General features: G+C 39.1%; 1 protein-coding gene across 2 annotated transcripts in view; it reads left to right on the forward strand.

The window, feature by feature from the left end:
• Window positions 1–1,065: 1,065 nt before the first annotated feature.
• Window positions 1,066–27,114, forward strand: part of MTMR2 (myotubularin related protein 2) — a 116,826-nt gene continuing 90,777 nt past the window's right edge. Inside the window, exons 1-2 of one of the 2 annotated variants that reach the window (XM_007079042.3) lie at window positions 1,363–1,448; window positions 11,321–11,391. Coding sequence is in view for 1 of the 2 variants with exons in the window: in XM_007079043.3 (XP_007079105.2) it covers window positions 1,369–1,448 (80 nt within the window). In the remaining variant the exon portion in view is untranslated. Of the gene's footprint in view, window positions 1,449–11,320; window positions 11,392–27,114 lie in introns of both variants that reach the window. The other variant, XM_007079043.3, reaches the window with a different exon arrangement.

Genomic DNA, 27,114 nt, shown 5'->3' on the forward strand with positions numbered 1-27,114 from the left:
GTCTCTTATCACAATTCTATCTCTCTACCCTCCCTTCCTGCTCTGCAGGGGAATTTGTGAGGGCAGGGAAAGACTGTTAGTTTGTCCCCTATCCAACACAACCACATACAATAGTATATAGATGTGTCTAATTCTTTTCGCACATTTCTTGGTTCCCATTTTCCTCTTCCATACCCCCTTGTGTGTGCCATGGACTAACGCCAAAGTGCTTCTCCCCTGCACGCTTCCAGACCACACAGACTTTAACCCAAGTTATAGCAGGACTGAAAATTTCTGCTTTTCTAGTGCCTCTTCTGCAATGTTGGGTCGGTGGGGGGAATGGAGATAGAATGAGGAGCATTAATTTTTTCCTACCTGTCCTGTACTTTCTCCACTCCCTTTCCCATACCAATCACTTCTTCTCTGCCACCCTTCCTATATGTTCCTGTCCGTTTCTTGCAGTTGTATTAGAAACTGTTTATATGCATTAAAACATTACATGCATCCTAACAACCTTTACGAAGTAGGCAGTAATACTAACATCTAATATTTGAGTGCTTACTATGTGCCAAAAATTGTTTTAAGCATTTTACCTGCATTAACTCATCTAATCTGTGAAGTCATTAGTCTTCCTATTTTACAGCTAAGGAAGCCGATGTTCAATGCCTTGGGTTACACTGCATGTAACTGGCAGAGGCAGGACTTGAATTCATGTCCGACTCACTAAACCAGCCTTTAATCGCTATTTAATAATAACTAATTAGTATTTTCAGCCCCAAATCTGGTGAACACTTTTGCCATTTCGAGTTTCCTCATCCTTTACGTTCCCGTATGTTCTTTCTCTTCGTGATCCCCCACGTCCTTTCTGCCCCTTCATCCTACCGTTGGCCGGCATTCCTTTATTACTCCGTCTTCTCACTATCCTTGACCAGCACCGTGCCGGCCTCAGTCATCCCCATGCCTATCATCCCTGTCCCTTTCTTCCCCGGAGACGTTCATCCCTAGTATTCCCTTATTCCTCTCTCTCGTTTCTAAAATTCCCCCTCCTCCCACGGGGTCCTCGTCCCTCCAGCCTCAGGGGACCCTCTCACCCCCGGTACGGCCACCTCCTTTCCCAGGGTCTAGAGGCCACGCGGGGCACGCAGCGAGCGCACGCAGCGAGCGCAGCGCGTCGGGGCTGCAGTCAGAGGGGCGCCGCGGGGTCCTCCGGCTCCTCGGCGGCCCCCGGGCGCGGTGCAGTCTGGGGGAACATGGCCGCTTCCGGTCTCCCTCCCGGGCCGGCGCTGGCCTGACCGCGGCCCCTGCCCGGCGCACTCCGCCCTCCGCTCCTCCCGCCCCGCAGCGGCGGAGGTCGCTTCAGCCTTTCCCTCCCGCTGCCCCCGCCGCGCCATGGAGAAGAGCTCGAGCTGCGAGAGTCTTGGCTCCCAGCCGGCCGCAGCACGGCCGCCCAGCGTGGACTCCCTGTCCAGGTAACCAGGATGCCCACGGCCCCGCCCAGCGTCCGAGAGGGATGGAGAGGGGCCGGGGACCCGCTGGATGGTGCCTCATCTCTCTGACTGCTTCCGAAGGCTGCGCCGAAATTCCTTCCCTGGGACTTGGGAGCCACTTCTTCCTCCCTCTTTGGGATTTAGAAGCTGGGAAAAGGGAGGTTAAAACTCATGCCGCCTTATCGGTGATTCTCCCTTTCGTGCAACGATCTCGTTTCATCCCTGGTTGAGGCAGCCCCAGTTCATTAGTTTCTCTTGTTTCTCATTCCATCTCGAATTATTTTTTTTGGACAGCCCTTCCCCCAGCCACCACCCCTCATTTCCTCTCTGCCTCTCTTTCTTTACTATTTTCAAAACCATCCTCCAGTCTTTCTTCCGTCTGTCCGTATGTCTTTGATTTTTGGATTCTTGCCCACCCTTTCCTCTTTTTTTCCATCACTTCACTTCCTTATCGCTTTCATGATTTTCCCTATACTCTGACCACCCGCCACCCTTTTCGTTTTAAAAATGTAAATAAAAATGCCCACTGTACGTCTCTTTTCTAAATCTTCCAGCTGAAAGTCATTATCTAGGAATCTGACTAGTCCTTAACCCCGAGTGAATAATGAGTGGTAGTTTTCTTTCTTGGACTACCGGTTCTCCTAGTTATTTCTCTTGTACCAGATGGGATTTTTTTCTCCCTGGAATTTTGAGGAGGACTTTAGTATGCAGTTTTGCAGACAGCTGTTGCGAATATTAACTAGACATGTTTTCGATGAATTTTTTTCCTTTGGTTTTAAAACAGTGATTTAAAATTTCGGGAAGAAATAATAGAAGACCTGTGTATATTATATCTCCATAACAAAATAAGGTTCTTTTCCATCGAAAAATAGTCTAATTGTTATTAGAGAGTTATTAGATACTGATCTGCTATGTGAAAACATAATTTTCATTATCTTCTGAATAAACTGAAGTTTCTCTCTTTTAATTCATTTTGGGGTTTCATTAAATACGGGTGATACTGCTGTGTTTTCCTATTACTGTTCAGATCTCATTGGGAAATGATTAGCTGATATCATCATTATAAATTAAGATTCTCTTCCTAAAGCATTCATAGCAGCCTACCCACACCTTTTCCAGAGTTCTTAACAAACACAGTGTAATTGCTTGTTTACATGTCTTTTTTATTAGGCTATAAGCTACTGGAGGAAAAGGACCTTACTCATTTTCTTATCTCCAGCATTTAACAGAGATGCTGTGTGTCAGAGGTGCTCAACAAACATTTTTTTGAATTTGTAGATTTAATAATTTTCCAGGAGAGAAGAATTTTTCTTTGCATTCAATTACATATGTTGTACATTTGTTTCAAGTATTTTTAAAATTTTATGTTTATTTTTCTGAAATTTAGAAAGCTGAGGATTTAAAATTAAAGAGAAAACAGGTTGGAAAATTATATTTTATAGGAAAGTTATAAATGACAGCTATGGTTCAGAATAGAATGTAAAGAAAACAAATGAGGCAACCAGTAATCTCAACCAAGTAAGAGGATTTAGAACCACAGGAGGCAGCATAGTCTGTTAGAATGAACAATATACTGGAAGTTAGGAACTCTTAAAAGTCCCTGGCCCAGCTAGCTCTTTGGCTTGTATCATAATCTTTCTAGTCTATGTTTTCTCATCTTTCAAAATAAAAAAAGTTGGTCTAGAAAAACTGTAAGGTCTCTGGGTGCTCTAAAATTCTATCATTCTTTATCTTAATGACAATGATTATTAAGATGCATTCTTATCAACTACTAATTCCCTTTACAAATACTCTTTGTTAACGGATTTTTGAAATTATACTAAGTAAATGTCTGTTATTATTACAAATTAACGTACCTAATTATGCCACTTAAGCACATTTATTGCCCCCCCCCAAAAGAAAGCCCAGTAACTTTAACATTTATACATACATTTTAAGTCTTAATTAAAGAATTGTTTTTTTTTTTAATTTTTTTTTTTAATGTTCATTTATTTTTGAGAGAGAGAGAGAGACAGAGTGTGAGCAGGGGAGGGGCAGACAGAGAGGGAGACACAGAATCTGAAGCAGGCTCCAGGCTCTGAGCTTCGAGCTTCTAGCACAGAGCCTGATGCAGGGCTTGAACTCACAAACTGAGATCATGACCTGAGCCGAAGTCAGACACTTAACCGACTGAGCCACCCAGGCGCCCCTTAAAGAATTGTTACTGACAGATGAATATGAGAAAAGTAACTCCTTGAAAGAGTTTTGACTGGAATATGTTATCCTCATCCTCTCTGGAAAAAATATAAGTATGATCTACTTTCCATAGGAGAATGCCAGCTTTCATTCCTCTCCTCTGGAAAGTAGAAAAAACTAACATTTATTGAGTGTGTGCTAGGTAGAATTCACCCTGCTAAATTTTTTCATATCTTTTATTTTATGGATCATTACACTTGTTTGATCAGTGTAGAATAGCTGCATTGGAGATACTTGTTAGAAAGCTTAAATTTAAACTTAATCTAGGCTAACAATCAATTGTAGGTGATTCTAATACAGAGGCAAGGTAGACAACCATGATTAGAATAGCTATGCTAAGTGGCTATCCAGTAGCTTAAATTTTTACTTTGATAGCTTATGGTAAAGCAAACCATCAATGTTTGGACTGTATTGTCTCAGCCTTTTGCAGAAATGTTGCCCTTAAAGTGTAGTTTATTTTTATGCCTTCTTTTTTTTACAGTTAGGACATTTTTGATTTCATATTTTCAATTAGGGAATTGCCATGTGAATTTTTTTGATACCTCCCATACAATAAAAGTTTATATGTTCAATGTGTTTCCTATGTCTTTTCCAGACTAGACTGACACAGATTTCTGCTGAGTTTGGCTCCGAGAAAAATTGTTTATGTAAAAAACGTATGCTTCCCATTTGTTTGAAAATAGAAACTATGTAACTGCATCTTTCTCTTCAATTTAGCAAAAGGATTTCAGTCAGATTTGTAACTGAAGTTGGTAATACACCCCTCTCTAATTTCTTCAAGTACTTCTACTATTAGATGAATTCAGTTTAAGTATCATGTGATATTCAAATGTGTTAATTTGTAAGTTTTTTAATGCTTTTCTGGGATATCGGGGTAATACAAATCTGAAAAATAATACACTAGTCTTTCTGGTTGCCCATTGTTTTTGTGAAAATGACAAACCATTGCAGTGGGGTGACTGGCTCTTGTGGGATCTGTAGTTCACGCCAAATGCATGTTGAATCTTGATATCTACCTATCTGTCTGTCTATATCTTTAGTCATCTCAGAGTTGCTATTGCAGCTCTAGGCATTGCCTTCTAGGTCATCATTGACTTGATACTTTTTGGCCAGAAAAGAGTGATTTTATTTTTCATATGATATCCAGATAGCAGTTTCCTAATCAGCTATGTTCATGTTGTCTTGCATCCTTAAAAAAAGTAATGTTCTTTGGTGAGTCTTGCTTGGAGTTGTTCAACTTCAGTAGGCTGTTCAGTAGCTCTTGTGTATTCTGCTGTTGTCCATTCTTCAATGCGTCCAGCTGATAGAGAGAGAGCTGGGAGCAAATTCACTTGAGCACACTGACAACCTGGCTGTATTCCATAATTTAATTCTTGCTGCTCTTTCTCTGATTCTTGACATAAGTATGACTTATACAGGATAGAGTTAAAACAATCCTGTGGGCTAGCTATGATAGCTAGGGTAGGCTTGTGCCTTAGAATTGTATAAATTATGCAGCCGGATTTGACACTATCCTGGTAGTATTCTGCCTTCTTAGTCTGGTTTTCCATTTTTTTCAGTTTGTACGCTGTTATAAAATGTACTGCTTGAGTGGGTTTCTTTGATTATTTTTTACTATGCATAATCAAATGCTGACACATGTGATGCCAAATAGGTGCCCAGTGAACATTTAGATAAAGAATGGTTGAATGTTCATTGCTCTTTTATATGTTGTGTCCACTCAAAGGATTAAAAAGGGTTTTCTTATGTTGAATTTGGCCTGTAAAGACACAATTTCAGGTTCAAGCTAAAGTTATTCTTAAATGAAGTCTCTTGACACACTGAGCTGATTTAATTGACTACATTATCTTTTCTTGTGCCCAGTCCTGTATATCTTCACAACATTGTGTTCCTGTAGCCTACCTGCTTTTCCATCTGCTACTCTTTATTATTTTGGTTTCTTTCTGTCTAACTTATCTTGTCAGTCATTTTATTTAATGCCTATTTCTTTCATCCTTTATATACCCTCATGCTGGGCACCACTTGTTCGTCTCAGATTATTTTGGTGTATAAGTTGATTTCTAGTCTATAAATTCATTAGCATTTATATTTACATATTTATATGCACATATTTACATTTAGCTTAGAAAAAATCAAAGGGTGGCACCCAGAATATACTCAAAAAAATAGCCTTCAACTAATTACATTTTTAAGTTACATGTCTTCCTTTAGAATTACCATCATCTGAAAATAGCAAATCCTGGATTTTTGTTTCCATGAATTTTGACGGTACTTATAATCTGAAAAGGGAGAAAAGTTTTTGAGATTTCTGAGACACGTTTTGTTGTAAGGTCTCACCTTTAGTTTCAGCCTCAAGGTCACTTAGAGGTAATATGTTGGTAGGAAATATGCTTTTGGGTTGTTTTCCAGTAGTGGTGATGGATTTGTGTCCAATCACACATTCTTACCCACTTCCTTGTGACTCTTGGCATGTCTTCGGAGGCAGCTGACCAGGATTAGTGGTAGAAACCCACTGTGGAACTTAGTGAAACTCACAGGTTGAACTTCCAGCCTTGGCCATATAATTAGCACTTTGTGTCAGACAGCGAATGTATTGGTCACTTAAAAATTACTTATTTTGGATTTTATTTTTCCAGGACCCTAAAAGAACTTTAAAGTTTTGTCAGACGAGATCCAATATTATTGTGAACTAATCAATAATTACTGTGTAGATTTTTCTGAAAGAGCATTTAAAAAGATTAATTACTAGTCAAAAGTATACAAGTATACTAAAGCTGAGATTGGGTCCCCTATATGTTTTCTTCTTTCCTCTTTATGCTATCATCAGTAGTCTTCTATTAACGTAGACCATTAGTTCCCAGATCAGTAGCATCAGCATCCCTTGGGGATTTGTTGAAAATACAGATTCCTTGGTCTTACCTCAGATTTAATTGGATAAAAGACTCTAGGGGTAGAGCCTGCGGTTTGTTTTAATATGTCCTCCAGGTGATCCTAAACTAAAACTAAGAGTTTGAGAGCCACTGCCTTAGGTCTTTTACTAATTGTTTTCTAGTAACTCCATCAAATTTGCTGAAATAGACTAGGTTAAGGTCTGTGTTACAGCTACCATAAGCCTATTACTTGACAGCATTTTTGTACAAATATTGATTGAAGTGAAGTAGTGGAAGGTAAAAGTCATCTTTTGTGGATTTATGATATCTAATTTTGGGAAATTTCTTGAGGTTTTTTTTTTTTTTTTTTTTTCTCAGCCATGAGTAACACATCAGAAATACGTGTTTTAGGCCTTTTCTTAAAAATGGGTATTTGGTGGGGCGCCTGGGTGGCTCAGTTGGTTAAGCGTCCGACTTCGGCTCAGGTCATGATCTCATGGTCCATGAGTTCGAGCCCCATGTCGGGCTCTGTGCTGACAGCTCAGAGCCTGGAGCCTGTTTCAGATTCTGTGTCTCCCTCTCTCTCTGACCCTCCTCCGTTCATGCTCTGTCTCTCCCTGTCTCAAAAATAAATAAATGTTAAAAAAAAAATTAAAAAAAAATAGGTCTTTGGTAAGATACATTAGGGGTAACATTAAAAAATATAGGGGCGCCTGGGTGGCTCGGTCGGTTAAGCGTCTGACTTCAGCTCAGGTCATGATCTCACGGTCCGGGAGTTCGAGCCCCGCGTCAGGCTCTGTGCTGACAGCTCAGAGCCTGGAGCCTGTTTCAGATTCTGTGTCTCCCTCTCTCTCTGCTCCTCCTCTGTTCATGCTCTGTCTCTCTCTGTCTCAAAAATAAATAAACGTTAAAAAAAAAAATAAAAAAAAATATATTATAAAGAAGTAATTCCAGGAAACCATCACCTGAACCAGTGAAGTCTAGATTACGCCCAAGGGAAGGAAATAACCCTGATACAGATGTCCAGAGAGCAGTAAGTTTATTTTGTAAAGCTGCCAAGTTCATGCTATTGTATTCAAAATCACCAGGGCCAAAGGTTGTATGTGATTCAGGACTTGACCAGTGGAAATTCTCTAGATTTTAGTAGAGAGTATTTTCTCTTTTTAAGAAAATTATTTTTGAATAGGTAAAGCACTTGCCATCTTTGTCCTATTGTTTGATTTAGTTAAATCTGTGGATAGGATTGAAAACTATTGAGAGGTTATAATTAAGGACAGGGAGTGATTTTATAAGCCTGCTTTCCACAGGAAATCAGGTTAAAAATGGAAATTTTGGGGAAAAAAAAGTTGGTACAAGGTTATTAAAATGAAAGACACTGGTGAAGATGCCCTCTTAATGAAAATAATAACCTCAGTTCACTTTCCTGTAATTCTATTACACAGAACTGATTGTGCTGTCCTTCTTAATGTGTTTCTGTATATGTACCAATGCTGTCATCACTATAGACTGCTAATGCATCAACTTTGTAGTTCTTCCCCTGCCCAAGTACTTAGTACTTATTGTGGCAATACTCGCTGATGACTTTTCATTTCTTTCAGAGACTCTTACTGGATGTGATTATCTCTTGGGCTCTTTAAATACTTTTTAGTCTATATTAAATAAGGGCAGATGCTATGTTTTCAATATAATAAGAATTAACTTTTAAAATATGTTTCAGGGGTGCCTGGGTGGCTCAGTCTGTTAAGCGTCTGACTCTTTTATTTTTATTTTTTTTTTAATGTTTATTTATTTTTGACAGAGACAGAGCATGAGCAGGGGAGGGGCAGAGAGAGAGGGAGATGCAGAATCTGAAGCAGGCTCCAGGCTCCGGGCTCCGAGCTGTCAGCACAGAGCCTGACGTGGGGCTCGAACTCACAGACCGCGAGATCATGACCTGAGCCAAAGTCGGATACTCAACCGACTGAGCCACCTAGGTGCCTCGCGTCTGACTCTTGATCTTGGTTCAGGTCAGGCTCCACACCGGGCATGGGGCCTGCTTAGGATTCTCTCCCTCTCTCTCTGCCCCTTCCTTGCTTGCATGTGTGCGGGCACACACACACATACACACACACACACTCTCTCTCTCTCAAAATAAATAAACATTAAAAAATGTGTTTTAAACTATATACTTCAAAAACCCTAAATAGTGATACTTGGAAAACTCTTCTTATTTTTTTAAAGTTAGGGTTTTGATTTCACAGAGTATAAGAGAAAATCCAAACTAACTGGCTTAACAGAGATAATTTAAGTTTTTCACCCACATAAAAACCCAGGGGTAGTCAGTACAGATCCGATATAGTGGACCTGAAGTGTCAAGGGCACAGACTCGTTATTCCAGTGTTATCTCGTGAACCAAAACATTTGTTGAAGCACTAACCTTTGCATTCATTGTAGTCACGAGAAAGGAGGAAGGGAAGAAGAAAGGTATGTTCTCTCTCTTTAAAGGATACTTTTTTGAAGTTACATGTAGTCTTTTAAGCTTCTATCCAGTTGGTCAGAACATGTTCCCATGGCCATACGTAGCCAAAAGGAAGGCTAGGATATATAGTCTCTTCTGGGAGGCCTGTGTTAAGCTAAAAATGGGAGGTTCTGTCTATAAGAAATAGGAGAGAATTGGTATTGGAGGTAATTAGCAGCTTCTTCATATTATTTAAATGAATCATTTTAGCAAAGAAGACATTTTCCGGTTAAAGTCTACAATACTTCACTTCTGAGACTTGCAAAAGCAGTGACCAACGTAGAAAATGCACTGAGAGACATGATATATGGTAGCAGACTAGAAAAGAAAACTGTATCTTGGAGCACTCTAAACTCTTGAGTTTTTTAACTTTTTGTTTTTTTGTGTATTATTTTGGGCCAGATTTTTATAATCCTAATCTGGGATTATAATGTAAAAGGGATATGTTTAATAATCGTCAGCTTGTGAAGTGAAAGGCAAATGGAAGTCAAATGAAGAATGATCAGCTGTACTCTTTCATTGTTTATTTCCTTTGAGGAGCTCAAGGAACTGCGTGGTAAAGTGGCCGTGGTGGTGAGGATGGTGGCCTACACTGCTTACTCTTCTGCAGTTCTCAGCTCATTTCCAAGCCACGTGTCCATGTGTTTTATTTCCCACCCCCAAAATACTGCATCAGGTTCTATTTAGGTATTTTCTCTCATTTCAATTCTAACGGTTTGGTATCTGTAAGGGAAATAAAGCTTGCCGTTTGGGGCCCTGTTAGTTTCTGAGTGCTTTTGCCAATATTTTGTGTGTTTTTATATCTTTGACCTACAAATTTGAAAATCCACAGAAATCTGTTTATTCATTTTTGTGTGTCCTAATTTAAATATTACTATTTTAAGCATGGAATGTCAAACATAGGTGTTTAATCATTTAGGAGTGAGTAGGAGAGGGTAGAGAAGTCTCCTCTGGATTGTATTATTCCTTGGATTCAGAGGGTTTAATAGGCATGAGTAACCAATATATGCATCTCCTTTCTTAACAGAATTGCATTCACAGATGACTGCAAGTGAGCAGTTTTTCAGATAGGACTCTGTTAGCAGGTCGTGTGTTAGCAAAAGGAATAATAACTTTGGCTGATGATAGGCTCCTGGTTACCAGGAGCTTAATTTTCTTGAGCTGAGCCAGGATGCTCAGCAAGGTCAAAAATAAAATTTTATACGATACAGATGTCCTCTGCTACTGGTATTGAATAATATTCTTCCATTACCACCAAAGGCAGTACCTAAAAATATAAGCCCCTGGGATAAGCTTTGCTTTTCAAGTGGTGGACAGTTATTCTACTAGTAAATTAATATTGTTGTTGTGATTATTAATACTAATATAAATAATAAGTATAAATAATAACATTTCTGAGTGCTAAATCCTTTAATATGCATTTTCTCATATCATCATCATAATTGGATAAAATAAACAGTGTTAACTGTTTCCATTTTACAGATGAGAAAACTGAAGATTAGGGAGAGCAGTTTGACATTTGGACCCTAGTCTTTTTTTTTTTTTTTTTTTTTTAACGTTTTTTTTTTTTTTTAATTTTTTTTTATTTTTGGGACAGAGAGAGACAGAGCATGAACGGGGGAGGGGCAGAGAGAGAGGGAGACACAGGATCGGAAACAGGCTCCAGGCTCCGAGCCATCAGCCCAGAGCCTGACGTGGGGCTCGAACTCACGGACCGCGAGATCGTGACCTGGCTGAAGTCGGACGCTTAACCGACTGCGCCACCCAGGCGCCCCAAGGACCCTAGTCTTTTTAATGTTAGGGTCTTCGTAAAGAACTGATCATACCCGAAGATCTAGTGTTCAAGGTCCAGGCCAAAACCTGGTGGTTAGAGGACAGTCCCGAGGCAAGTTGATGGGTGGTAGAGTGATTGGCTGCACTACCGAGAAGGAAAAGGATAACGTGTACACAGTAATTAGTGCATTCAGAGTGTCCATATTTGGAGAGAATTTTCTCTAGCTTTGAATGTTGTTTTCTTCTGACAGAAAATTGGATGATTTTTTTTTCTTTGCTTGATGATTAAGAGGATAGTGTCATTAGAACAATACTACATTTTGAACGTCAGATAAATTATGAAGCAGCTAGACGTGGTACCAGAACCTCCTCTTGCCATTCCCTACCCCGCAGGCTTTATAGAATAATTTAGAATACTTTACTGTAGGGTTCCTTAAATATCTGAATTCCCCTAAGTTCCTTTGTGTGTTTGTTTACAGTTAATGTGTTAAGAGCCATTGACATTTGAAGATCATCAGAAGTGAAGATAAAACATCTCAAAAATTATAATGTAAGTGAATGGGAAAATGGAATTAAAAATGGACAAAAGTTAATATTGCCAACAATATTTCTGGAATCCATATACTTTTGCCCCAAATGAAATTTATGCATTTGAGTAACCATTAACTTCAAACTTGAGTCCCAATTCCAAGTCCCAGTCCTTAAAATTCTGTGTTGGAGTAAACAGTTGCTACGTTTTAGTCACCAGTAATTTTCCATTAAAATTCTTTGGGCTTCCGCATAATGTTTTTTCCCTTTTTCTCTTTAGTAGTTTGCAGTTTGACAGTGGCTCCTGCTATATTTAAAATTATATGTGTGTACAGACTGAGGTTTTTGCTCTTCAGCTGGTGATGTATGTTCCACCCAATTTTAATTTTACTACCATTTTGTATGTTTCTTAGCCAAAAATATGACAGCTAGTCTCTTCCCTTCCTTTCTTCCTCTTTATAAATATTTATTTATCATCTACTGTGGCCTGCACATTATGCTATATCCAGAATTCCTAAGACCTTGGTGCTTACATGAGTTGTGTCATTTTTTTTATACAGTTAGGGACTTTAGAGATCATTTGTGAGTCACAGTGATGTGACTAGGACTTGTGATGACCTCAAGTGTGGCTGAGGACCACCTGCATATTTCAGTCACCTGTGTTGCTTGGTGGACATTTAACTTCCTAGCTTCCAGTGCAGACATTCTGAATCATGAGGAGTGGGCCCAAGAATCTGCACTTAAAGTGAGAACCTTCAATCCAGATACTTTCTAGAATCTATAAGTTTGTAGATGCAGGAACAGACCTAGAGAAGTTTAATAATTTACCCAAAGGTACAATATGTGCTAGAAGGCCAGAGAAGATTGGTGTCGTTTCAAGTCCTTTAAAGTCACAGAGCTAATTAGTGTTAGAAGTGTTCTGACTCCCAGTTCTAGACTTCATTAAATCATGTAGTGACTTTTGTTGGGCCAGGCAACTTCACTGTGTATATATAAAATCATAACTAATTATCACTGGTATTGAAAAAATTAAATGCACATATGGGTTTTGTGTATGAAAAACATGGACTGTTTTTTCATCAGATATGTGACTGGTTCTGATTTTGAAATCATTAGATGGAAAAAGACCTTAGTAGTCCAAGTAGATCCCCCCACCCCCACTCCGGCCATGGTACTATTCCTACTTGGCCTTTAAGTTTTATGCTTCTGAGGAAGGATTTGATTTAATTTTTACATCATGGTAACTAGCATAGTGCTTTGCAGATAGTAGGTGCTTGCTAAACTATAGTATGAACAGTTTACTATTAAAACTTTGTCCCCCCCCCCCTTTGGATTCTGTTATATAGTATTAGGAGTGGTTTTATTTTCTTGATATTTTATTCTGTTATTTTTTATTTTGGCGGGGTGGGGGGAGAAAAACGGGGGAAGAGAGAGAGAGAGAGAGAAGATCTTAAGTGGACTTCTTGCTCAGCGTGGAGCCCAGTGTGAGGCTCGGTCCCTCAACCCTGGGGTCATGACCTGAGCCAAAATCAAGTGTCACTGACTGAGCCACCCATGCGCCCCATGAATCTGATATTTTATATACCAAGCCAGAGACCTTAAACAATTGGTTATTTTATATTTTTAGTATTGAATTATTATAGCTGATAGTCACAGTATCTCTGAGGGATTGAAATAGTCTAAATTATTTTCTGAATTATAGAAGTTTGACTTAGTTTTAGTATTGTGTATATTTTGTATTGCGTATGGTATACTGATAGTTACTGAATTATAATCTTACATTAGGAAATGTAGTTTTCCAATTTTTGGGAAACATTTTGTAATTCTCAAATTTGTTAGTAAGTTTAACTATAAAATGCCATTTTCCAATTTTCTGAATATTTTGGAACATGTTTTAATTGTAAGATATAAGAAAAGCAATATTTAAAAATAACTTTTTCATTTCTAATAAGTTTAAGTAATGTAAATTTTCTTTCCATTGAATTTTTTTCCTCTGTTTTAACCACAGACCCCAATAAATACTATATAGCTGTAAAAGAGAACTTTCTCCACTATGTAATCTAACTTTTTCATTTTTTTATGCTAGGACACTAAAGCTAAGGGATTTGCCTAAGAGTGGAAATTTTATGAATGTTGCCATATATTTGTGAACAAACAGAATAATATTTATGGTATTTCTATGATGACATGTGTGAAAAGCTTTTAAAAAAGTGTCACACGAGTAGAATGTATTATGATTACTGCTATGATGATAATATGTCTGCTAAGTTCCCTCATGACTTGATTGAAAATTTTCACTATTGTTTAATTTAAAGTCAGAAAAAGAAACTGGTCAGATTTTACTGAATTTCCTTTTACTTTGCAGGTTCCCTAAATTTCTCTTTCACTGTGTGTAATCTAATCCAGATTGTCACCTTATAAAATTACACAAAATACTCATGATGATATTTATTGGAAGAGTTCTGTCGGCCATTTTCCATGGGAAAATGATGAATGCCCAGTTTTATCCCTCAGTGTAATCAAAGTAGCTAATAGTAATAATAACACATTTTGGTGTAGTTTTTGTGGTTACAAAGCTCTTTGACCTACATCATCTCCATTGTTTCTCATAACAGCCTCGTGAGGTAGATCTTTGATAGATGAGTTACTGAAGCTCAGAGAAGTGATGTGATTGTCACAGTCTCCTGTGCATAAGAGATGGAGTTAGAACTTAAACTTTGACTCCAAATGCCATTCTGTTTCCACTTCCCAGCATAAATCTTAACATGGAACCCCTGGAGTTTCATGGGGTATACATCTTGCTATTTAAAAGAAATTCTGAGTATTGGAAAATCGATGACAGTTTCATCTTGTCCAGCCAACCTGATTATTCAGTGCATACTTCTCTTTAAAAGTCCGACTCACGTTGCTACTTTTAAAATACTTAATAAGAGTTGCAGGTATCTTTTGGATCAAAGACTCATTCTCAGCATGGCTACTAGTGTGTGCTGCTTAAAATTATTTGAGTGTTTAAATGTTTTTTTTAATACTTTTTTTTAACGTTTATTTACTATTGAGAGACAGAGAGACACAGAGCATGAGCAGGGGAGGGGTAGAGAGAGGGGGAGACACAGAATCTGAAGCAGGCTCCAGGCTTTGAGCTGTCAGCACAGAGCCCGACACGGGGCTCAAATTCACAAACCACGAGATCATGACCTGGGCTCAAATTCACAAACCACGAGATCATGACCTGAGCCGAAGTTGGTCGCCTAACCAACTGAGCCACCCAGGCGCCCCTAAAATTATTTGAGTGTTTAAATGTTTGAAACAGTAGTATGTTGAACTATACAAGCTCAAAAAATAAACTGTGATATAATACAACACAGTGTACTGAAATGTCTTGATTCCTTCTTAGTCCTTGGCTCTTTAGTTCTGATTCTACTTCTTGACTGTGACTCTGGATGGGTCACTTGATTTCTGTGAGCCTGATTCCCTTATCTGGAGAAACGGTAAAATGATATCTGCTGTCCTACCTTTTATAGGGCTGCTTTGAGGCCTAAATATGAGGATTGATGATGCTGACAATAAGAAAAAATCAGCTAACTGCTGTGTATGTGGTAGGCACAGTTTTAAGTATAGTTGGTTAAGCATCTGACTCTTGATCTCAGCTCAGGTCTTGATCTCAGGGTCTTGAGTTCAAGCCCCGTGTTGGGGTCCACACTGGGCATGGAGCCTACTTTTAAAAAAAGTATTTTATATATGTTCATTTAGTTCTCATAACAGTCCTGCAAGGTATTCGAATTGTTACTATTGCCACTTTGTAGATGCAAAATCTGAGGCACAGAGAGGTGAAGTAACTTCCTCAGGGTCATACAGGGTGACTGAACCAGAATTTAGTACCAGGCAGTGTAGCCCTAGAGTTGGTAGTATGTGTGGAAGATAGTGTGCTTTGACCCTTGTAAAGGGCTATGCTAATGTTAACCATTAATACTTTAAAAAATTGTTTAAAAAGAGAGATGTGTTCCTCATCCTTGTTATACAGATAGAGAAAAAAGACAAAAACAAGCAAGAAAAAAGTCTTTATGATTTATGATTTTTAACAATTAACTGACCTCACAAATTTGGAAGAATATTAGAAATTATGGAGAGAGAAATTACTGAATGAGGCTAATACATTTGATTTTTAATTTAACCTTTCCAGGCTAAAATGAGAAAGAGACATTGAGTGCTTTTCTTTTCCTACTGAATGTTTTAACTTCATGACTGGAAAACAAAGTGAAATACCTGTGTTATTTTCTGGGATTTTGACGTTTGTGCAGAAAAGTTTTATCTCATTACACTGCCAGGGAGTGACTAGTTAATAGTAATAATTAGTTTTGCTTTGTCTAGGATTACAAAAAAAAAAAAAAAAGCAAACCTTTAGATAGTCTGAAGAATGAATATGTGACTTTATGGTTTTAATGCTGAATTCAGATTTGCATGATGGGATGAGAAAATCATATGTGAGGTCATTTGTGAAGGAATGAATTCCCTATATGTTTTTCTGTTTGTCCACCTCAAGGTGTTTTTGAGAAAGCATTTATTGCATAATAGGTCAACTGCCTTTTTTTAGTGTTTCTGACCTTGTATTTCAATTTGGGATGGACGTATTTGTTTCTAAAAGGAAATGCAGTTTCAGAGTCGTGCACTTTGAGTTCTAATGATGTGACCAATTTTCAGTTTAGTATGACATTTTCTCAGCTACACTTCACTATAAATAACTTCCCCTTTAGGCTACTTCTGAATCCGTATAAGTTTTAATTTTAGCTCTCGTCTTCAGAGTTTGAGTCAGATTTAGAAGTTCTGAGAAATTCTTTTAAGGGGCTGCTGAGGGTTTTGGGATTGGCACTGGGACTCAAGGTGCCTCTTACTCCATTTTTACCCCATTCTCTGGACACACGCTAGTATTGGCTAGAATATTTTGGTTTTTACTTGTCCATTTATTTATATTTCCAGATAAGTGCTTTGAAGAAACACTACTCTGCAGAAAAAAAAGTATGTAAGGCATTTCCTTTATAGCCTGGTTTTTCACACTTGCTGGTGCATTACCACATAATATGCCCTGACTTTTGGGAAATATAGTTGACAGACCTGAAAACAAAATAATGAAATTAAAATGTCCCCAAGGTCACGTGTACCTTAGAACCTTGGGATTTTCCAGACAGAGTGCCAACATGCGCCAGCTGTCCCAGAGCTCAAATCCCCTTTGTTTCTCGGAAGAATACAAAATGTATTCTCTCATCTGTATCCATCAGATGCCGTGATGAGAAGATCATTTATGCTGTATCTTTTTATACTATAGATCGGTTAAGAAATTTAGGGTTCTGGTGTAGCATTTCAAAAAATAATTATAAGCTATAAATTAATTTGGTTTTGGTAGTTTTTCTATTTTGGGGATCCTGCAAATATTCTGACAATAAGTCTTTTGTGTGCCAATGTTTTATACACACTGCAGGCTTTTTATTATTTTTTTTTTTAATAAAATTTTGAACAGAATGACTGATAGAACATGAATAGTGCTTATGACACTATGGTCCATTGTGTAAGCGCTGAAAGCAAATTTGCATTCCTCGAAAAGCTTGTTCACAGGCAGAATATAGAACACATTCTTTAATGTTCCTGGGCAAACATGTTATGCGTGTGCTCAGGACATTAGTTTCAAGAGAATACTTTTTAAAAAGGACCTTTTCTTTCCATGGACTACTGAAGAAAAGTTAAATTGGCAGTAGGAGGGAGTGAAGCGATTTAAATAAGGCAAGTGGTTTAGATTTTATTGTAATGACTATGGTCAGTAGTACCTGGAAGCAAAAGACATGCAACCTCTCCCAGATCCTCTGGAGGCGTTTGTTTACTAGGATATACGAAAAGATAGGTGAGTTGTTTTCAGGCTGGTTTGAATGAAGGGTATATATCATGCTGGTATGTTTATCTGTACCTTTAATTTTCAGACATACTTTTTTACTTTCGGTAGAAATGGTTTTATTGGATTTCGAAATATTAGATCAGGAGAAATAAGAGTACTATAAATATACTTATGGCGTCTGTTAGTGCTTGGGTTTTATATTTCTGTTCACTATTGCGAAATACCTCCAAGTATACTATGAATGACAATAAAGTAATGATAATTCCATTAATAGTCCAGCAAACCAGTAAAGGCAGAGAGGTTCAATACTTTGCTAATGGTTACACTGAAAGATTCAGGTGACGGAATTGGTTTTGTGAGTGAAGCTTTGGGCAGTCTTCTGTTTGACTGTGTCAGAAGTTACATAAGATGTGTGTGTATGTGTATGGGTGTGTAATATATGTGTAAATATATAACATAGAAAAATATAAATATATTATTTATAGATAAATAAAAAACAAAAAAACATAAATATAATATATGTTCATACATATATAAAAAACAACTTCATCCTGATATTTGTTCTTTGTTTTAAGTGATTCATCAAACTCTTTTTAAGTTTAAAAGTTAGTACGTGCAGTTATCTTAATCAAATGAGGACATTTTACAGTATAGACCTAAGTGTAAAGTACTTTTGCAGCCAAATGCTTTGCTTCATTTTAATTTAATTAATCGATTCCTTCTTAAAAGGAGACCCTTATTTCTGATCTCATTCTGTTTTCCCTTCTGAAGAAGATACTCTTATATTTCCACAGGGCTATTTGTTGAATATTTTCTATCACTGCCCGTTATTTAGCACTAATAACTTTCAATAGGCCATGTTTTTGATCCTTATTATAGTCTTCCACGGTATTGTTAACTTATAAAGAACAAACAGAGACAGATGTAAGTAACTTGCCTGAATTGTTATTTGCTAAGTGGTGAGATCAAGTCTCTGTGACCCTAAAGCTTATGTTTTCAGCCACTAAGCACTTCTACATCTTGTTCTGTGCTTTGTGTTCTCTTCTGTTTCAGTTGTGTCCTGTATATTCCTTCATTGCTATACAGTACTATTATGAGACACTTTCATATCTGGCACCTTCATTAGGTTGTAAGTCCCTTGAAGAAAATGAATCTATTTTCAACTTTATCCCTAGTATGTAATCCATTGCTGATGTTAGTAAATGTCTGTGGAAGAGATAGATGAGAGGGCATGATAAGGGAGATTCAGGAAGTTCCTTCTCCCCAAATGGAGGGGAAGCTTGGTAAGAGCAGGGGGGCAGATAGCTAAGAGGCCTTTAGCTAGAGGCAGGCTTTCTTAGTTTCTATCCTTCCAAGGAGCTGAACGGTACTCTGAGGCATGGGAATATTCGGAGGTGATAGGTGAACCCTGCTCTCTGGAGGCAGATTTCTCTGCCTTTGCAGCATTAACAGTGATGCTTGTAAGCCTAGTAGTATTGAGGCAAGAAGTACTTCTGTAGTTGGTACCCCAATTTATTTGTTTGAACATAATTTTCTTAATTTGCAACTTTTTAGCTTGATTAATTCTCAGGAATGATTATAATTTTAAAAAATCTCCTAACTGAAACAAAAAAATAGAAAAATGGAGAGGACTTTATCTTATTTAATGGTACGCTTTTGAAAAGCACACAGAGAGTAATTCCTGTCCCTCTACCAATAATTAGTTTGTATAACTGCTCGCCTAAATGCTATACTTTGAAATGGCAGAACTTTTGATACCAAAAGGGTGGAGCATTGTTCTTAGGAGTAGTGTAGCAAAGGAAAAAGACATTCTGTTATAACAACAGCAGACCAGTAAATGTGTGGGAATGACTAAGAGTCAGATGATGGGATTTCTGTTTTGATCTTGTGGTGGAAGGAAAACTGTGTCACTCTGGCTAAGATAGTGGCAGAGCTATTAAAAAACAGAGTATGACTACAGCTGTTCTCTATTGTGCCTCCCTTACTGTAGACCTAAGTTCTGTTCTTCCATGGGTATGTGTATTATTTTGTGGAACTAGAAGTTAACATTTAAATAAGATCAACTTGCTTCTTTTTAATTAGGAATAAAGAGAATGATATAGCTTAGGGTGGGATGAGGAGTGGGTTAAAGAGCAGGGAATTCTGAGGAGAGGGACTTCCCATTTATAGAACCCATGGCCCTGCAAATTTGGATAAATGCATTTGTGAATGTAAATTGCTTGCACGTTCATATAATCTTTACTCTTCCTAAGAGTTGAGAATGAATCAGAATTTAATACATTAGACTATAATTATAGATTTTTTTTAAGTTTATTTATTTTGAGTGAGAGAGAGAGAGAATGCGTGTGTGTGCACACAAGTGCTTGTACTTGTGTGAGTGGGGGAGGGACAGAGAGAGAGAGGGAGAGAGAATCCTAAGTGGCTCCACAGTCAGCGCAGAGCCCAATGTGGGGCTCCAACTCACGAACCATGAGATCATGACCTGAGCCGAAATCAAGAGTCGGACGCTCAACTGACTGAGCCACCCACGTACCCCTAAAGAGTTCTGATTTTTATTTGGGAAATTTTCTTGGATTAAGCATTTACTGAGTTTGTGCATTTTACCAAAGTAGAACACATACACTGGCTTGAAAACATTAGCAAAGAACCAGTAAGAAATAGCTGTGAATTAAGGGTGAATGTGCTGAAGGGGCCATATATCCGGGAGGAATGCTGTTAATCTGGAAAGTCGTCCTGGAAAGATGCCTTGTTTCTTAGACAGCTCCATATATATTTGTTTTTTGCTTTAAACTTAAATCTTAAACATTTTAACAGTGACTTCATTTTCTACATTTTAGCATGTTATCAGTTGCAGGACATTCCTGCCCTCTGCCTGTTTTTTTTGTTTTTTTTTTTCTTTTTTTTTAGCAGTAGGATTTACCTATAAAAGAATCTTACAATTCAGGGGTGCCTGGCTGGCTCAGTTGGTTAGCTGTCCTACTCTTGATCTTGGTTCAGGTGTTGATCTTGGGGTCATGAATTCAAGCCCTGTGCCGGGCCATGCAAGGGGTGAAGCCTACTTAAAAAAAAAATTTTTTTTTTCAAAAAGAATCTTAAAATTCAGATAGCATTTCCAGTTATTTTTTTAATAACTATTCAGTGAGATAATGAGTAAGTATTTTTTATTTCTACTCATAATATGAAGTTGAGGCTCTAAAGCCTAACCGACTTTCCATAATTTATGAGACCTATTTCTCTTCTTGTAGTTTAAACTCACATGTCTGGTTGGAGTGGGAGAGTAGCTTATCTATGTGTTAGCATTTGCCAAAGCATCCCTTGCTTTATATTGTGAAGATGCTTTTTAGTATGGTAACATAATCGACTATAAAACACTTAACTATAGATCTCCTTTTTTGGTTGTGAAATTGTACGTGGCAGTTGTGGTGAAAACAGAAAGGATCTGTGTTTCCAACAATGATTTAATAATTGGAACAGGTTGCTACAAGGGAAATATAAAATTTTCTTCTGTAGAGGTTATTTTTGTTTGCTCATCTTGTTTTAAATGAATTGTATTAAGTTTCCTCAGGAGAGACTATTTGATTGTTGACAGTTTAGTTCCTTGGTTCTTTAAAAAAAAAATTTTTTTTAATGTTTATTTTTGAGAGAGAGAAAGGGAGAGAGAGCAAGCAGGGGAGAGACAGAGAGGGAGACACAGAATCTGAGGCAGGCTCCAGGCTCTGAGCTGTCAACACAGAGCCCAACGTGGGGCTCGAACTCATGAACTACGAGATCATGACCTGAGCCGAAGTCGGACGCTTAACCAACTGAGCCACCCAGGCACCCCAGTTCCTTGGTTCTTTATTGACCAAATTATTAGAGTCTTATTTGTTTGGCTCCGTCAGTCCTGTGTTTAACCTTATTCTGATAAATTAGAGTTCTCTGATGGCAGTGGGAGGTGTCCTATTCCAGGCTCCATTAGGTATAAATAGTTTAAATTGTTTTGGTGTTTCTGTTTGTCAAGTAATGTGCTAAATTCTTTGCACACGTGATTTTATTTAATCCTTATAACTAGGTGAAGTCTTCCTGGCAGTCAGTAATTATTAACTAAGTGAAGGAGATATAAAATAAATTAGTAAAACAAAAACTATGTCAGATGATAATAAGCACTCTAGGAAAAATGAAGCAGGGAAGGGAGTAGAGAATGAGTGGGTGGGTTTAGAGTAGTTTGCAATTTTAAATACAGTGGTCGGGGAAGATCTTACTAAGAAGGCAATATTTGAGCAAAGAAGCTGAAGGAAAAAAATGGGAAATATGGGAGAATAAAGTTAGAGATAACTGAAGGAATAAAGGTCTTCAAGTAGGAAGTTGCCTAGTGTGTTTGAGGAACAGAAAGGAGTCAGTTATAGGCCAAGGGAGCAAAAGGAAGAATGGTAGAAGATCAGGGAGGTTAGGATGGGAATGGATTGCCAAAGGCCTCATAGGCCATTTTGGAGACTTGGGCTTTTATTCTGAGTGAGATGGGAAGGTAGTGGAAGGTTTTTTTGCAGAGGAATGACAATATCTGATGTTTCAAAAAGTCTCACTCTACTGTTTTAAGAACAGACTGGGGGGGGGAGATGCGGGAGTGATCTGGCTGCAACATCTGTCACCCCATTGATTTCCGGGGTTGACTTGGCCGATCTGGCTGCCTAGTCAGGTGTCCTCCTCCTCCCTCACTGGTCCATGTGCATCCGTCCCAAAGCTGTTTTCTTAGTTGAAGAGGACGCCCTTCCCTGATAGAGGAGGAGCATTCTTCTTAGGTCAAGGGTATCCGAGTAGCTGCACTCCCCCACTAGAACCTCTAAACAACTCTCAGTGTCCGTTTGTAGGAGAACTTAGGGTAGTCGAATTTCCAGGACTCCAGATACCCCCAGATGAGGTGCTGCATGAGACAGTTTGCCTTTCTTAAAAACAAAAACAAAAAACAGACTGGGATGCAGAAGCAAGGACACTGGTTTATGGGCAGTTAGAAGCATCCAGAGGAGAGAGAGAGATGTAGAAGAGGTAGAAGTGATTGGATACGGGTACTGGACATGTTTTGAAGGTGCAGCCAACAGAATTTCCTGAGTGTTTGAACATGTAGTTTAATGGAAGTCTCAAAGATGACTCCAGAGTTTTTGGCCCAAGAAAGTATAGAAGGCTGGATTACCATTTACTAAGATGTTAGAGCTGGTTTCAGGAAGAAGGGTAGGAGCTAGGTTTGGGGCATCTTAGGTATCCACCTGAAGGTGTTAAATAACTAGGTTATTGGAATCTGGAATTCAAGAGAGAAATCTGGGATAGCACTAAAAATTTGGGTTCATCAACTCATTGCTGTTAAAGCTGTGAGACTGGGTGAGATTATTAAGGAGGGGAGGTGTTGTCAAGGACTAAGAGTTCAGGGGTACTCCAATGTTAAGAGGTTAAGGTGAGAAGGAGACATTATAGGAGATCTGTGAGAAAGAGTAGTTAGTAGCTAGTAGGGTAGCCATGAGTTTTGGAAGCTGAGTGTTGAAAGTATTTCAAAGAGGAAAGGCCAGTTATCTCAACTGCTGCTGATAGATGAGTACTAAGTATTGACAACTGAGTTTAATGGAGTGGATGTTGTTGATGACCTTGACAAAAGCATTTTGGCTGGCCTGATGGAAGTGGGTTCTGAGAGAATGAGAGGTGAGGGATTGGAGGCAGTGAGTATAGACATCCTCAAGGAGTTTGGCTAGAAAGAAGCTTAGAGGAATGAAGTGGTATCTGGAGAGGTTGACAGAACCTCTGTGGTCACAGTGCAGAGCCCGACGGGCTCGAACTCACAAACAGTGAGATCATGACCTGAGTCAAAATCAAGGGTTGGATGCTTAACCCATTGAAACCCAGGTGCCCTGAATGCTTGGGGTTTGTAAACACAGACAGGAAGAATAGTCTGAAAGTGGCAGTGAGGAACAGGGCCCGATTTGCAGGGCCAGTGGTGGGAGAGGGGTATAGGAGAGAAAATGAAGACTTAATTCTCCATTTGAAAGAGCTATGGGGAGAGCAGTGTTCTTGGGAAAACCAGGCTTCAGTTAAGAGTAAAAGGTGAAGAGACCATTTAAGAGAGAGAGAGAGTAGAAGAAAAATTGCTGATGTTTGACCTTGAAAATCCAAAGTACAGGAGTTAGGGGTGAATGGAAGATGAGATCAGAAGAGAGGTTTGGGGTCTGGCCGTTCTGACTTCTTGTGGGAACTGTCGAAAACGGAGATGAAGGATATGATGAAGTTAGTCCTTACGGTTTTTAAGATGGGGATGTGGTGAGACTGAGTGTTGAAGGGGGTGGGAAAGTTAAGGTCCTGCATGGACGACCCACAGTTCTGGTTGTTTCCTCTTCACTTTGCTGATAGTGGGGGTGAGGCCAAGGGAGAGATGGAAGGACAGTCTTACTCCTCTAGAGCATTTGGATTTCTGATGCCCTTTCTTAACTCCTGCAGATGGAGGCTAGTTGCTGGGGGAGAGTGGGTGGTGTCACTTGGAACCCAAGGAGCTGAATTAATGACCAATTTGTCATCTCTGTTTTGCATATAAAGAAACTAAGACTTAGAGAGCATCCTGCCCAAGGCCACATGGCCACTGGGTAGTGGAGTGAAAGGAAATGACGCACTGTTACACAGTAAAAGAGATGACGGGTCAAGGAGCGGTAACATTCTGTGCGATAACACCACATTGTCATTGGAGCGTTATCTTCATTTACTTTCAGATCCTGCAGTATCACTTGGCTTTATACTGGATTCTAAATGAGGGATCTAATTAACAGTCTAGTCTTCTCATATAGAATGTGTTCCCTGTGTTTGTTGTCCAAAAACTTAAAGCAATTATGGGAAACAGGCCGAAAGGTACTGTTTTGGGGTAGTCTTATTCTTAACCTACTTCTAAATCCAATTCAGCTTTATCTTCCCCAGGAAGTATTCTTTTTTTTTTTTTTTTTTAAATTCAAGATCTCATCTTGTCTTGCCTATTATTTTTTTTAATGTTTATTTATTTTTGAGAGAGAGAGAGAGCGCATGCGAGCGAGTTGGGGAGGGGCAGAGAGAGAGGGAGACACAGAATCTGAGGCAGGCTCTAGGCTCCGACCTGTCAGCAGAGAGCCCCCATGTGGGCTTGAACCCACAGACAGTGAGATCATGACCTGAGCTGAAGTCGGATGCTCAACCAGCTGAGCCACCCAGGCACCCCAGTTCTTTGATTGTTCTTAACTGACCTTCATCCTTATACAGTGAGCTTATGTAGAAGAAACGTTGGTGCCTGTGTGTGTGCTGCATGCATGCGTGTGTATGCATGTGTGTGTGCTCTATCTCCCCTGTCAGCTAATAAGCACCGTGAAGGTATTTCTTCTTTTGGTTCCACACTCTTGTCAGAAGCAATGTGATTTAGTCAGGGGAATCTGATTCTGTAGTTGGCTCTGCCACTAATTTGATATGATATTTCAGACCATTCCCTTCACTTTTCTGGGCTCTACTTTATCTGTATAAATGAGAGGAGTTTCACTAGAAAGATCTCAGGGTCTTTGAAAGTTATAATATCCTATAATTCACTGGCCGACCATCAGAATAGTTGGTTAACTGATGCGTATAAGCATTTGAAAAAAAGAATTTGAAAAATACGGTGTAACTCTAGTTACCTACTACACAGCTTAATGTCATTGTAAGGTGTGGGCAGTCACCAAGCAGGATCAGAGTGAGAAATAGGGCTGAAGAGGGGGTAGGCCAGATGGTACCAGTAGCAAGTATTTGTGGATGCGGGGCTGAGAAGACTAAAGATATGTTCGAAAATCTTTTGCACAGAGGTGATAACTGGAGCTGTGGGAGTCTGTATTTCTGAGAGATTGAGCACAGAGCGCAGAGCCAAGGTTAGAACTTTCAAGAGAATCTATATTGAGAGGGCAACTGGAAGAAAAGAGCAGAAAAAAACAGTATAAAGAAGGGCAGTAGGGGCGCCTAGGTGGCGCAGTCAGTTGGGCGGCTGACTACGGCTCAGGTCATGATCTCGTGGTCCGTGAGTTCGAGCCCCACGTCGGGCTCTCTGCTGACAGCTCAGAGCCTGGAGCCTGCTTTGGATTGTGTGCCTCCCTCTCTCTCTGCCCCTTCCCTGCTTGGTCTCTGTCTCTGTCTCTGTCTCTCTCTCTCAAAAATAATAAACATTGGGGCGCCTGGGTGGCTCAGTCGGTTAAGCGTCCGACTTCAGCTCAGGTCACGATCTCGCGGTCCGCGAGTTCGAGCCCCGCGTTGGGCTCTGGGCTGATGGCTCAGAGCCTGGAGCCTGCTTCCGATTCTGTGTCTCCCTCTCTCTCTGCCCCTCCCCGTTCATGCTCTGTCTCTCTCTGTCTCAAAAATAAATAAACGTTAAAAAAAAAATTAAAAAAAAATAATAAACATTAAAAAAAAAAAGAAGAAGGGCAGTAAATTTTAATGGCAATGGAAGTGTAGGGAGAAAAGCAACTCAACAGGGAGGCAGTGATAATACTATCTACCTCTTTGGAGAGGTTAAGGAGGGTAAGAACTGAGAGGAATGAGGTGCCCCTGCATTTGTTCCTCAGGGCATTAATGACATCCAGAGAGCAATAACAATTGAATAGTTGAAGGTAGACTTCAGTGTGTTATTAATGATTCTGACATAGATTCAGCAACTCACTATTGAGTTCCTGCTACGTGTCCAGTGTTGTGTAAAGCCTATGCATGCCTGTACACACACAGACACACACCTTCCAAAGGAGGAAAGACTGCCCTTAAACCTGAGAAGAGATATGTCATCATTCTTCTTTTTTTGAATGTTTATTTTTGAGAAAGAGAGAGAGAGAGAGGAGAGCAGAGGATCTGAAATGGGCTCTGCGTGGACAGCAGCCATCTCGATGTGGGGCTCGAACTCACAAGCTGTAAGACCATGACCTGAGCCAAAGTAGGACGCTCAACCAACTGAGCCACTCAGGCGCCTTGAGAAATGTCATCATCTAAGATAGGAAGAAAGAGTCAGTGTGGATATAGATAAATTTACTGAGAGAGGGACAAGAAGTTAAGACAGTTCATGCCTCATTATTTTAGTGGTTTCATTTATACTACATTATTGTCGCTAGAACATTGTATAGACCACGTTGACATAGTAATTGATTTAACATATTAATAAATCCATTGGATTTTACTCTTATTTTCCTTTACTGCTCTGTAGTATTATATACTGTTAACTATTGATTTTAAAACATTCTTTTGGTTTTCACTAAACTCTTTGTTTTTTCCATCTACTTTTTTCTATAGTTCTACCTCCAGTCTCTATTCTGTGAAAATAAATGTAGTTCCATTCACTAAATCTCACATCTCTTTTTTGCTGTGTATGCTGTTCCAAAGCTACATGATTCAGTTTCATGGCTTTAGCTATCACGTAACTGTAACCTCTCCAGGGAATGTCAAAACTAGAAAAGTTTTGCATTTCCACTTACTTGATGAACACATTCATGTGGATATTTTGTGAGAACCTCAGATTCAACAACATCAAAATCTATTGCATGTTTCCACATATCTCATTCAAACTTTTTCTCCTGTATTTCCTATTTTTGTTATTCTGTGGCCCATTTCAGTTGTCTATTAAGAGACCTAATTCAGTAGGCTATTAACTCAGTTCCTGTAGAATTTCCCCTCCGTCGATATTCCATAAGCCAGCAAAATATATAACACTTCTACTCAGAAATGTTTAATGGCTTCCCCTGCCTCTAGAATGGAATCTGAATTCTTGGTATCCAGGTTTCTTCGCAGAACATAGTTCAGTCTTTCTCGCCTCCACCCCTGCCATGACCCACAAAGCCAGTCACATTTGCTTCCCCAAATAATCTATGCTGTTCTCCCTCTCTCAGT

The sequence above is a fragment of the Panthera tigris genome, chromosome D1 (assembly GCF_018350195.1).
Source record: "Panthera tigris isolate Pti1 chromosome D1, P.tigris_Pti1_mat1.1, whole genome shotgun sequence".
Taxonomy (NCBI): domain Eukaryota; kingdom Metazoa; phylum Chordata; class Mammalia; order Carnivora; family Felidae; genus Panthera; species Panthera tigris.